General features: G+C 32.3%; 1 protein-coding gene across 1 annotated transcript; it reads left to right on the top strand.

Moving 5' to 3' along the window:
* Positions 1 to 1,640: 1,640 nt before the first annotated feature.
* On the top strand, positions 1,641 to 10,865 carry LOC111714061 (uncharacterized). Its single transcript, XM_023489072.1, has 5 exons — positions 1,641 to 1,739; positions 5,523 to 5,590; positions 6,601 to 6,704; positions 10,057 to 10,131; positions 10,592 to 10,865. Coding segments are annotated over exons 1-5 (336 nt in total). The 5' UTR covers positions 1,641 to 1,737; the 3' UTR covers positions 10,679 to 10,865.
* The last annotated feature ends 2,543 nt before the right edge of the window (positions 10,866 to 13,408 follow it).

Below are 13,408 nucleotides of genomic sequence, written 5' to 3'. Positions count from 1 at the left end.
AACATACTGTATTAATGTACTCTACTGCATATAATTTGTGAACATTTACATGATTTGTACACTTTGAACTCCCTTTCAGGCTGAAAGGGACTGAAAAAATTCATACCGAGAGATTCTTTTAATTCCTCTCTATATATTCTATTCTCTATGGTTACCCACAAAGGATATGACTACAAAATTCTTTAACTTTTGCGTTTCAAGGTTAAAATAAGTATTATGCCATGATTATTTCTTTATTTGACCTTTTTTAAAGATTGGAAAGAAAATAAAAAAAACCACTTTACAGTTACAGGAAATCCTAAATATAAAGCAAAAGTATTTTTGCGGTAATGTCGTCTCTGAAGTCTTATCCTTTTTACAATTTTCATCAAAGACTTCTACGCATTAACGGAACGGTATCGTTAAACAGATTATACAAAATTGCATGTATATGAATTTTCGTATAAATTTGGCACAGTTTTATATCAATTTCTCGAGACAGAAACATCAGATAGATGTCTTTTATCATAAGTATCGTTCAACGCCTGAGATTATCGGGTTACATCCTATACCCCCTTTCATTTTTCCTTTACAGTCCCTTTAACTTGTGAATTGGAATTTTATGTAATAAGTGGCTGTTAGATGGCAGTCAAAAACCTTGTGAGGAAATGTAGAATGTCTGTTGACCTGCTTAGAGCCAAGTCCCGTGAGCGCTTATGAGCAGTCTGTGTATATAGTTTCCAAGAAGAACGGTGTGAGTGAGACCCACAATTAAATAAGTCTTACATAGAAAATGTTTTTTTTTCTGTTTAAAATATGGTTTTACAATGATTCAATCCAAACCTTATCGAGTAAATGAAGAAGGTGTTAGTTCCACACTTTTAGTTTCTGTTTTCAAATCATTCACATTTGCTTTCACAGCTATGTCTGTCTGGAAATTGCTGCATTTTTCTGTAAGTATCGTTTGCTTATATATTTCCCCGAGAAACATTAGTGTACTTTTTTGGGGACAAAGTGTTTGATGTATTTCTCAATACAGGTGGCTAACTCTCATNAGGGGGGCAGGGCTGTATTTTTCTCTTCTTGTAACAGCAAATACATATTTGAAATAATTTTTAAATTTATTTTAGACATGGATTCAGACGAAACGCGCCCTTCTCTTTCTTCACACAATTTATTTCGTTGGATTCGACAATAAGAAGAGTAAGAACTACGAATTTGGACCGCCAAAATAGATTTAGTTTTTACTGTCCAAGATACAATAATCAAGTTTTTTTTTGTTTCCAAAAAGGCTGCAGAACCGATGGCCAGATTTTACTGATATAACCCCAGGGAAGGTTTTTATGGCTTTTATGTTTTTAAACAATTTTCCTGGTACAAATGTCAAATTTTTTATTTTTAAAAATCCACTAATTTGAAAAGAAAATACGCAAAGATCTTTATTTATTGCAGAGTGCGATGAAAAATGGCGACATAATAAGCTATTAATTGTTAGTATACCTTGTTCATGTTTTTTCCAAATAAACAAATTTTATTTTGCAAAATCTTGATTAAAATTCGCTTTATTGGTTTCATGTTGTTTAAATGAAATATAAAAAAATAAAATGCTTGAATAAATATTTCGCCTTATGCTCCCTTCCCCTCCAATTTCCTGCCTTTTCAAGGGAAGCATCTCCAGTTGCAACTGCGTAGAGACTGTCTAGTACGCTGCGTATAGACTAGGAAATCCACCTCGTAGAATCTATATCAATATTCAAGATGTACGTATATCTCTTGTAAATAAAGGAACTAGCTTCACCAGCCTTGTGTATATAGAGATGGCGCGTTCGTATTTCTTTTCATTTCTTTTGTCCATCGTTCGTGAACGACCCATTTCGTTTGTTCTCAAAATTATTGCTCATTTTCCATCTATTTCGTTTGTTCGTTCAGTAAAATCGTTTTTTAAATCAAATTGTTCGTTTACTAACATTTTTTTTATTCAGTAGAAAATCAATTTTTCCAAGTTTGTTTTAAAAAAGCGTTCTTTCAGAAAAAAACAATCGTTTTTTGAAAGACTTGTTCAAAAAAATTTATGTTTAACAGTATCATAAAAAAGTTCGTTTTTAAACGTCCGTGATTTCCGTTCGTTGCAAACCACAAGTAATCTGAATCCTGGAAAAATACAAGGATTTACTAAATTAAATGTAAACAGTTTTGCACATCATGAAGAAGTGTTTCCAAGATATAACTTGCGTAGAATAATGATTTGAAGATAAGAGGAATCTTGTTCATTGTTCAACCTTGAACATAAGGGTTGGAAGAATGTTGCTGTAAAATCGGCTCTATACCCCTCCATATTCATTTTTTACTGGTCAAAATTATAATCCTAGGAAAACAAAAGAGTTTGAAAAAATATAGATTTTCGGTAAATTTAAATGAATTCAAATATAAACAAATACCACCATTGATAATGTTACTGTGTCGGACAAAAATTCACTAAATTATAAAATCGTTGATTTTAACCCACACCATGTTAACTTTACTACAGGGGTTCCCACAAATGATAAGACCATAAAGACGACCTTAAAATATATACATTTATGTAATTATGTGTATTTTTGTGTTTTTGATTCAGTTTAATATTAAGAATAAAATTTCAATAGTCTACAGGGGGGCTTTGTGAAAACAGCTTTTAGCTATCTGAGCCTCTCCCCCCCCCCTGCTGCAGCTGCACTAATTTTAATTACATTTTAGTTTTTAGTCTTATATATTGTTTAATTTATTATAATGTTTTGCAGTAAAATATATAATTTGATTTGATTTGAACTCAATTGAAATATTATCTGTAAGCAAGACACAGCAAGAACTGCTGGGCGGAACGTCCGGCTAACTTTGAGCGACCATTAAACGCAATTTCTCTTGAAGATTTAAGAAAATATATCTTTAGTTTAACATTTATTTTTAACGTTAAACTAAAGGCCTTTTTTTGTAAAAAATAAGACTGTACACTGTAAAAAAAAGACTCTAGAGTATTCCAAAATTTAAAAATAAGGTTGTTAATGTAATTTTAGAAAAATTTGGTAATATATCACGGAAAACTTTAATTCCAGTTTAACTCAGGTTTAAACCAGGCTGAATTCAGACTTAACTCAGCTTTAAATTAGATTTAAATCAGGTTTAACTCAAGTTTAACTCAGGTTTAATCCCAGGTTAATTCAGGCTTAACTCAGTTTTAAACCAGATTTAAATTTGGTTTAACTTAGGTTTAACTCAGGTTTAATTCAGGTTTAATTCAGGTTTAACTTAGGTTTAACCGAGGTTTAACTCAGATTTAACTCAGGTTTCAGTCAGGTTTATTTTTGGTTGCGCCCAGGCTTAACACGGGGTCAACTCAGGTTTAACTGAGGTTAAAACTCAGGGTTAAATCAGGTTTAACTCAGGTTTAACTCACGGTTATCTCTGGTTTAAGTCAGGTTTCTGTTGCCTGTATTGAACTTTAAAAGTTCAAAGTCTCTGAAACGGATTGTACACTTTAAACAGTTTGCCAGTATATTCTGCCAACTTAAATTGCACTGAAAAAAAATGTGCAAAGCTGAATCATGCTGAGTACTGAAGAGTATTCACGTACCTAATTATTTAGTAGAAGTTAAATCTGTCGTTTCATTGCTCCCTCCGAACCCCTCCTTTTAATGGATTTATGTTCACTCCTACAGGTTTACCCTGGTTTAAACATGAGATAAACCAGGTTTAAAGGGAGAGACCGGCTAGACATAATAGTTGAGCTGAAAGTGTAGTATTGTATAAAAAACGTTTAGGATTCATTTGTTACTAATGAGACATTTTTATGGTGTACAATTTTCCAATAAGAGCGTAAAGTCGTTTGTGAGGAATATGTTCCAAAAAAACAAATTTGTCTATGAAATATTATTTTTAAACATGTTTTGTCCGTGTCATTAAATAATTGTAAAAACTGTGTCTTCTTCTGCTGACAGAAGAACAGAAACAAAAGGTGAAATATTAAAAACGACTTAACGCTCTTATTTAAAAATTGTACACCGTAAAGATGGCTCATTAGTATCAAATGAATCCTTAAGTATTTTTCTACAATACTGAACTTTCAGCTCAACTACCATGTCTAGCCAGTCTCTCTCTTTAAACCTGAGTAAAACCTTGTTTTAACCTTGGTTTAATTGCCAATGGATATTGTTGTGGGTCGTTGTCAAATTTATATATTTTTTACTATCACGTTCATGTTTAATGTTAAATAGACTGACCCTCCTTTTTTCTATAGCGCATAAGGACTGAACTTAATTTCTACAGCGTATTGAAAAATAAATAGATAATGTTGTTGTTGTTGTTGTTGTAACAACAGCAGACATCTCTGAAGTATCATCCTTTGTGGATAACCCTGTGTTTTCATTACCCGGGCTCGTAAAGATAATTAATTCCATACTTAAATAATATTTTAATTACAACTTCTTTACACTGTAAACAGTTAAACCAAACATTTTGAGGGAGCTGAAACTTAAGATATTACGCACAATGGTAGAAAAACATAGTTTCGGAGGAAAGTTATGATTTAGTTCGAATGTTCTCAAAAGTTCCCTGCTAAAATTCTTAAACTTGAATTTACTCAAATCAAAAGATACCGAAAATTACTTAAAACAAATAAAATTAATGTCTAGTTTAAAAGTTGCAGTCTCCTTTGCCATATTTGTATTGCTGCACCCCGGGTCTGTATTTTAGCACCATATTTATTGCTGATTTACCTGTCCAATTTTTGCAACAATTCAAACCCTTTCCTGTTTGCATGATTTTATTTGCAATAATAAAACATTAATTGTTTTATCAAAATAATGATGATAAATGTCAGGTTCAAATTGATATAATTCATAACATGTCTTCTTTAATTATTTTCTATGATTATTTTCAAAGGATTAATGAATTTGATCGATTTTCAGATGAAAAAAAACTGTATTAGGGGTGTATACTTAGAGTTTATGCAAGTCGCAAAGTCGTGTCTCTAAGTCTGAATAAAATGTCTTTCTCCTTTTCAAACTTCAGCTGAAAATAAGTAGTTGGCAAAATCCTGTGCATATTGGTATTATTGTAACATTATATTCCAGCTTTTTCTAAAATATTTCAAAGCAAATTCATAAAAAATAAAACTGCAGAGCGTTGCACATCAATGCTTTCTTTTGCAAACTTAATGTCATGAAATAATTTTATTTCATGACATTTGATTTCTGCTACTAAGAGAGATTTTTTTGCATGGCTATTAGTCTCTTGAATTTATATTTTTCAAACAAGAAAATCGGGAATTTTCTTTAATTTCAACTTTTTATTTTAAACCAGCTGAGATTTGACCAGTTTAAAGCAGTAACTTTTTTACTTCAAGAAACGTAACGGAAATGTCATAAGTAAACATAAACGAAAGAATATTCTAAATTATTGATCAGATAAAGGTTGTAACGGTGCCATTGTGAAATGGGCATTGCCATCTCTGAAATTTCGCAGTCTTTTTAAAAATATTTTTTTAAATTTTTTTTATTTTACTTGTTCAGGAAACTGTTGGTTGTGATCTGTCTTCTCTCTGCATACGTCTCTGCCTCACCCATGGATATCGGAGCAGGTAGGATTTTTCAAATTGTTTGGACAGGGTGTCCCAATAAACATGTAGGATTTTTCAAACTATTTGGACAGGGTGTCCCTATAAACATGTAGGATTTTTCAAATTGTTTGGACAGGGTGTCTCTATAAACATGTAGGATTTTTCAAATTGTTTGGACAGGGTGTCTCTATAAACATGTAGGATTTTTCAAATTGTTTGGACAGGGTGTCCCTATAAACATGTAGGATTTTTCAAACTTTTTGGACAGGGTGTCCCTTTAAACATGTAGGATTTTTCAAATTGTTTGGACAGGGTGTCCCTTTAAACATGTAGGATTTTTCAAATTGTTTGGACAGGGTGTCCCTATAAACATGTAGGATTTCTCAAACTATTGGGACATGGTTTCCCAATAAACATGAGAATTAAGAGACGACTTCTCTATCGTCTTTGTGTCGCGCAGCATTATTTTAGCAGTATTCCAGTTAATAAAATTTATTAAAAAACCACTAGTCTTGGGGATCCCAACATTAAACATTAATTGTACCTTCAAAATTGACGGAGATATTAAAAAATCTTCCAGATTCAAATTTAATAAATGACAAAAAATAGTTTAAATGCTTAACATCTCCGTCAATTTTGAAGATACACAGATTGTAGACCACATTTTGGAAAGCTCATGAGACTTGTATTCTTTTTTTTACACACACTTGTTGTCAGTTATCTACCAATGGAAATCAAAGACGATTTTTAAGTCGTCTCTAAATGCTCTGCATGTTGATTGTGATACCCTGTAACCCTCTGTATTTTATACTCACAAATCATAATAAACTAAAATGTTTGAATTGTAAATATCAGTATTTGCTTCTGTGTTTATAAAGTAAGCACCCAATACCCACAGAATTTTAAAATTTGTTTAAAAACTGGAAAAAGGCAGATTTTATCGTTTTAAGGGAGGGTTGCCACTGAAATGGTCACTACCAGATGATAAACAAAATTTTTGAAATGAAATATAATTTTTATTTTATTTTAAGGTGGAGTCTATGATTCTCCATTTGCTACTGATAACTATGTGAGACAGTTCGGGTTTATGTTCGGAGGAGGCAGAAGTGGGTTTCTAGGACTTAAAGCACTCCAGGTAGTTGGACTAGTAGGTTAGAGATGGGTTTCTAGGACTAAAACACTTCAAGTAGATGGACTAGTAGGGAGAAATGGATTTCTAGGACTTAAAGCACTCCAGGTAGTTGGACTAGTAGGGAGAAATGGGTTTCTAAGACTAAAGCACTCCAAGTAGATGGACTAGTATGGAGAAATAGGTTTCTAGGACTAAAACACTCCAAGTAGATGGACTAGCAGGGAGAAATGGGTTTCTAGAAATAAAACACTCCAACTATGTAGAATAGTACCTGGAGAAATGGGTTTCTAGGACTAAAAACACTCCAGGTATGTAGAATAGTAAGGAGAAATGATTTTCAGGGCTTAAAATACCCCAGGTAGGTGGAATAGTAGGGATATATGGGTTTCTAGGACTTAAAACACTCCTGGTAGGTGAAATAGTAGAGGTTCTATGGAATTTTGGACTTAGAACACTACAGATAGGCAGAACTGGTTCTATAGGACTTAAAGCACTCCAGGTAGTTGGGATAGTATGGAGAAATTAGTTTCTAGGACTAAAATAACTCCAGGTAGGTGGAATAATATGGAGAAATGGGTCTCTAGGACTTAAAGCACTCCAGGTAGATTGACTAGTTAGGAGAAATGGGTTTTTATGACTTAAAAGTACTCCAGGTAGGTGGAATAATATGGAGAAATGGGTTTCTAGGGCTTAAAGCACTCCAGGTAGGTGGAATAGTAGGATAGGGGGCTCTGAACTCAAAGCCCCCCTGTGATAGGTTAAACCTGTCAGCATAGTAAAATAGGAACAGAAAGAATAAGTTTTCCAATTGCCATATTAGGAAAAATTGAATAGCAGAATATATATTCTTTACAAATATGGTCATGGGTCATAGATACTCGTTTTTTGTTGTATTTAAAATTTATAAAACACCATATTTAGTTTAAATCTAGGTAGAAAATCAAAAACCTTGAGTACAGTAAGCACAAGTACAGGGTGTCCCAAAAACATGACAGTTTGCAGACGCATGTCGTTTTTAACCTTTGTTATAATTTGTGGCATTCACCTGGTCCTGACTTTTCCAAACTGTGGTCTGCCTTTTTGTGCTTTCACTATAACCGAACAAATGAAGTTTAGAAATTGACAATTTTGATTTTATTTAAAAAAATTAAATCTGGACAAAACTAGTTATATCTCCGATAAAATTGAAAGAACAGAAAAGGCAGACCACATTTTGGAAATTCCAGGACTAGGGGAGTTTTGTAATTACTATTTAAAATATATACATGTAAAAGCAGGTTGACAAATGAATGTCATATATTATTTCTAAGATCAAAGACGATATTTAAGCTCTTTCTCTTCGCTTCATGTTTCATGGGACACCCTGTAATTTAAGAACATGTGACTGAGGTTCCTTGGAAGAATCTAAGGTGCGTTCATTGTTTAGCTTGGTTCATGGGAACTTGTAACCTCTCCCACTCTCTTCCACCTGTTAATCANCCAACTCCCCCCCCCTTCTTGTTCATTTTCCGTTTTTATACTTCCATTTCTTTAATAAATTTTTTTCGGCACGGTCGAAGTGAACAGTGATAGATGAATTCGTATCATCAATCAAATTTTACCTTTGCCACCTTCGTCTGGATGCATTGATCTCTTGTGACAGTTTTTCTACTTTTCTTCTTTTTTTCACATTTCACTTTATTCCTCTTTAGTTTTCTTAACTTCTTTACTTTCATCCATTTTAAAATTGTTTTTCCTTTCCCACTTCTTTCATCCTGTCCAAAATCATTTCATCCTTTCATAATCCTTTCATTCATTTTTTAACCATCATCACTTTCCTTTTCTACTTTTCCACTTTCTTTCCTTAATTCCCATTTACTTTCATCCATTCTCACTTCCTTTCCATCTTTCCTACTTCCTTTCATAATTCTATAAAATCCGTAATTTTTCCTCTGAACATCCTCCTTCCCCCTGTTTTCAACTTTATAACTTAATTCAGAAATATATAAAAAGATATATTCCTGTTTTACAAGATTCTGCATTGTGTTTGTGCATGGCAACGTGCAGTATTATATATTAAACTTAAGCACCTGGATTTCTAGGAATTTATGCATTGTATTCTGTAAATTAGTGATAAGTGATCTCTCCACTCCTCCCTCTATTTTAAACCTGAATGTACTGTACAAGTACTGTCTGTACTGACTTTAAAACCTTGTTAACCTACCGTGACTGCCGCTGATGATTAAAAGAATGATTGATATCTCAACTTCCGGTGAAAACAATGAAAGTGTGTGTTCATTGATATTAGAAAATAGGAATTGACTATAAATGTTGATAATTGAATTATGAGCTGGCAAGAAATAAAACAAATACTTCAAACCGACTGTTAACCCTATAAAGGCTGGGGGGTCTGAATCTATGTATTGTATAGCCTGGGGGGGGGCCGCCTAGAAAAATGCCTTAGAGAATAGGTATAGGGTTTAAATACATGTTCATAGCCCAATTTTTCAAGGCCAGCTCATAGAAAAAATCAGAACGTTAACTTTAATAGTTTGGGTGCTAGCGAGGGTTAAAAAAGTGAAAAGAAATATTTTTTTTGTTATCAAATATCAAAGTGTGACGCATGTTTCTACATGCATTTTTCAAGGGCTTTTTAAAAAATATTTTTAGATTTGTAGCTTTAGTNTATAGATAATAGGTGTTGCAAGGGGTCCTTGAAGGGGAATTAATTTAACAAAAAATCCTTTAAATTACTACTCATTAAAAGTCTAAAATTCAAGGTGATAATGTCAAAAATGAGAGTGGTAGGACAAAAAACTACAGGGGGGGGGGCGCCAAGCCTGTTTAGGGTTAAAATTTATTTTACTACTAGCAAATAGTAACCCATGTTTGTATGGAGTTTTCAACTTAGAATTTTAAAACCAGGCTAAGAAAATTTTCGTGGTGTTTCTGAGTTCCTCAATCAAAATTTGAGGCAAATCGGTCCACGGGTTCATGAGTTATGATAAGACATCCAAACATATTAACAGAGATTAAAACTATATATAGAGAGAGATAAGTCGCCCAAAGTATGTATACTAAAGATACTGGGCAGAGCTGTGATGTATTTTGAATGATAAATAACTAATTTTATAAATTTTATATAAATAAATAAATAAAAGATAATAATTAAGCACGACCTTCCTACCCATCCTTTGTTTACAATCTTTGTTATTGTTTTTATAAAACTAGCTCTTAACAGTTCAAATAGTTAGCAAACAAATGTATGACAAACCCATATCCCCCCCCCCTTTATTATATATACCATGAAACGTGATTCACCCTATTTCCTAAAAACCATTGCTGAAAACCCAAAATTAATATTTTTTTATTTTAGGAGAGTCAAAATCGATTCCATACCTACTATTATCCTTCACTTCCAAGATCATTTAATGAAGTCAGGACAGAGAAGGTACGCCCCTGTTAATACAGTGAGACCCATAAATCTGTGGAAGACGATTGTTAATAATCTAATTAATTCATTAAATATGTCAATTATACAGTGTGCACAGACAGACCCATTTGACTTAATAAGTTGATTTTCATACTGTGGGACATTACATATTAGTTGACAAGTTGCTTTAATGTCGTCTTCATATTCCATAGGTTTACAGGTCTCAAATTACTTTTATGTTTTATTTTACCAAAGAAAATTTTCTTTCCTACGTTATTGAGCAGATTTTTTTGTGGATTTTTCAAAGAAAATACATATTTAGTAAATATTTAAATATTTTAAATATTGTATTCAAAACGTGCAAGATTGGAAAATTCCATTAATCAAATCTTTTTAAACAATTTTCTAAAATCATTTGGCGTAAAGAAAAGATGTTGATAAAATATTTTTTAATTTTAAAACTTTTCTTTTTGTTTAGAAGGAGGTTGAGTTGAGTCCCTTGAGGGTGAACAGTGCTGTCGCCGAAGAACCACAGATGTTTCACAGATTCATGGCGGTTCCCTGAACAAGAAAATCCACCATTTCAAATTCAAAATTTTCCCGCCAAAATGTGATCACCAGTGATAGTTTGGTTTGGACACTTGACTAGATGTGCCAAATAATGTAAATATTGTAAATCTGCACTTGAATCTGAAGCCGACATTTTAAATCTTGATAATGATACATTCTAGTTAATAAAGCTTTACATATTTTCTGGTTTACAATAAAAAAAACAATTAACCATCTCTCATGTACTGCAGGGTGTCCCAATAAGCATGGAAATAATGGAACAAAGACGATATAGAAATCGTTACTTTATTCCATGTTTATTGGGACACCCTGTGTATATTTAGCCATCATTCACCCGTTTCGAGATTCATTTAAATAATTTAAAACTGCGAAGCTTGAATGTCAAACTTTGGTCCGACGATCCTAGATCCCTGCAAACCAAGATTTGCACACTCTCCCCACATATATCTCATTTCAAATGACAAAACATATCAAAATGCAAAACATAATAAAAATAAAACATATTAAAAAATAAAACATATTAAAATATAAAACATTTCAAGATACAAAACATATCAAAAGTAAAAGTTAGTTTATTTTGATACTTTCGAGATTTGACATTTTTTTATTTGATGTGCTTAATAATTGTGATACGGTCTGTTTTGATATGTTCTGATTTTATAGGTTTAGTTTTGATATGTTCTGATTTGACAGGTTTAGTTTTGATAAGTTTTGTAATTTGACTGGTTTAGTTTTGATATGTTTTGTAATTTGACAGGTTTAGTTTTGATATGTTTTGTAATTTGACAGGTTTAGTTTTGATATGTTTTGTAATTTGACAGGTTTAGTTTTGATTTGTTTTGTAGATTGACAGGTTTAGTTTTGATATGTTCTGTAGTTTGACAGGTTTAGTTTTGATATGTTCTGATTTGACAGGTTTAGTTTTGATATGTTTTGTAATTTGACAGGTTTAGTTTTGATATGTTTTGTAATTTGACAGGTATAGTTTTGATATGTTTTATAGTTTGACCGACCCATATTACATAGCTAGGCTTACGTAAAAACTACAAACTCAAGGGTTTAATTCATCGTAATTAAATTAGATTGCAACAATAGCCTTAATTATAATTTTGTTGGTTTTTGTTTTTACACAAATTTAATGTTGAAGATAAAGTGATACTAATAATGTATTGTTATATTAAAACTATAGATAATAGGTGTTGCAAGGGGTCCTTGAAGGGGAATTATTAATATACAATATAATACGTATATTATGAATTATAAAATAATTATAAATATTATAATTATATACTTTTTAAACATTTTTGTAAGAATGGTGTATGGTTTGAATGATAGAAAATAAGTTGCAATATACATATATATGCAAGATTTTACATATAACCTATTCATCAATTCATCAGTGTGATCATTCCATCTAAAGTATTTAATAATCTAAGAAGGCAAAATTTTACACCAGAAAAGAGTTTTAAAGCATTGATTTTTATTCTTAAGCTAAGAGGAGTATGTAAGCCAAGGAACTATATACAGGAGCGGTCAACTCAGATATACGCAAATTGTGTACTGTACTGTGTGGGAGGAATGTAAACAAACCCAAACAAAAATAAGTTAATATATCAAGTTAGAGTAAATACAAATGATTTTTGGCTTTCTGGTCAACATGGAAAATACAATAGCAATATATTCTTATTCCACCCCTTGGGATCTTTTCCCTCAGAAAATGATGCGTTGCTCTGTATTCTTTGTTTTGATCTCCTCCCACTGCGCAGTACACAGATTTGATGCATCAGATATGGCGGTTCCTGGTCTATATTTCTTGATGTAACCTATTCCCCCACGTTTTCGTTTTTGAAATTATTTCTTTTTAAAATCAATTATCAAATAAAGTTTGATTTATTGAGCAGTCTTTTGCTGGGATTCCGTTGGGTTCCCGGGGCAGGGTTCTGCTAACTACCTGGGTTCGAACAGGATATTGCTTGGCTCATGGCCGCATGGCCCCTCCTCCCTATATCAAGCAAAGCGGGGCTGTCCCCTCCTTCCATTCCTCAAGATCTTAACAGCATTTGTGTTGTATGTACAGGGTGTCCCATATCATATTAGATCGTCAATCGGTCTAAATTACGATTTTCGGGACCAATCAGAAAATTTAAGAAGAATGAATCATTTCGAAAAATTAAATAAGGCTAATATAAGAATTTTCTTGCGGAAAATGCTAGGTTTTTCTAATATTATGGTTTTATTTTGGCGTTGAAACTTGGAGGTAATCTAATATGATATGGGACGCTCTGTATGTAATCTACATATGCAATATGCATCCATCTTCTGTGTACTGTGTTCTGTGAAGATAATCAATCAAAATTATCAGAGGTCAGAAATTTTGAGTTTTGCAACTTTGGATCACTCATTGATCTCCATCTTGTGCAGACTTACGTTCGGATTAATTTGATTTTTCTTCGATTACACCCTGCAGGGTCATTATTGATTGAGGAATTAAGTATTGATCCTCAAATTTAAAAGTGTCCACATTGGATAACGAGATCAAGTGTTCAAGATTAACAATCATACTTTAATTACAAGTTCTGACCTAAAAGGAAATTTAGAATTTATCACATTTAAAAATAGTTGTTTTTACATCGATATTCCTTGAGAATTTAAAGAATTAAAACCAAACACTTCCAATAATTGTCATCAACTAGCATATATTTACAAAATATGTAGCTCATTAACT

Source organism: Eurytemora carolleeae, unplaced genomic scaffold, assembly GCF_000591075.1.
Source record: "Eurytemora carolleeae unplaced genomic scaffold, Eaff_2.0 scaffold1509, whole genome shotgun sequence".
Classification (NCBI taxonomy): Eukaryota; Metazoa; Arthropoda; class Copepoda; order Calanoida; family Temoridae; genus Eurytemora; species Eurytemora carolleeae.
This window is presented reverse-complemented; position numbering and strand designations above follow the sequence as displayed.

What these genes read in the sequence shown, in the direction of transcription:
- LOC111714061 (XM_023489072.1), top strand. An exon ending in TAGGACTTAAAGCACTCCAG is followed by an intron (nt 6,705 to 10,056) that starts GTAGTTGGACTA and finishes TTTTTATTTTAG; the next exon opens with GAGAGTCAAAATCGATTCCA. An exon ending in ATGAAGTCAGGACAGAGAAG is followed by an intron (nt 10,132 to 10,591) that starts GTACGCCCCTGT and finishes CTTTTTGTTTAG; the next exon opens with AAGGAGGTTGAGTTGAGTCC.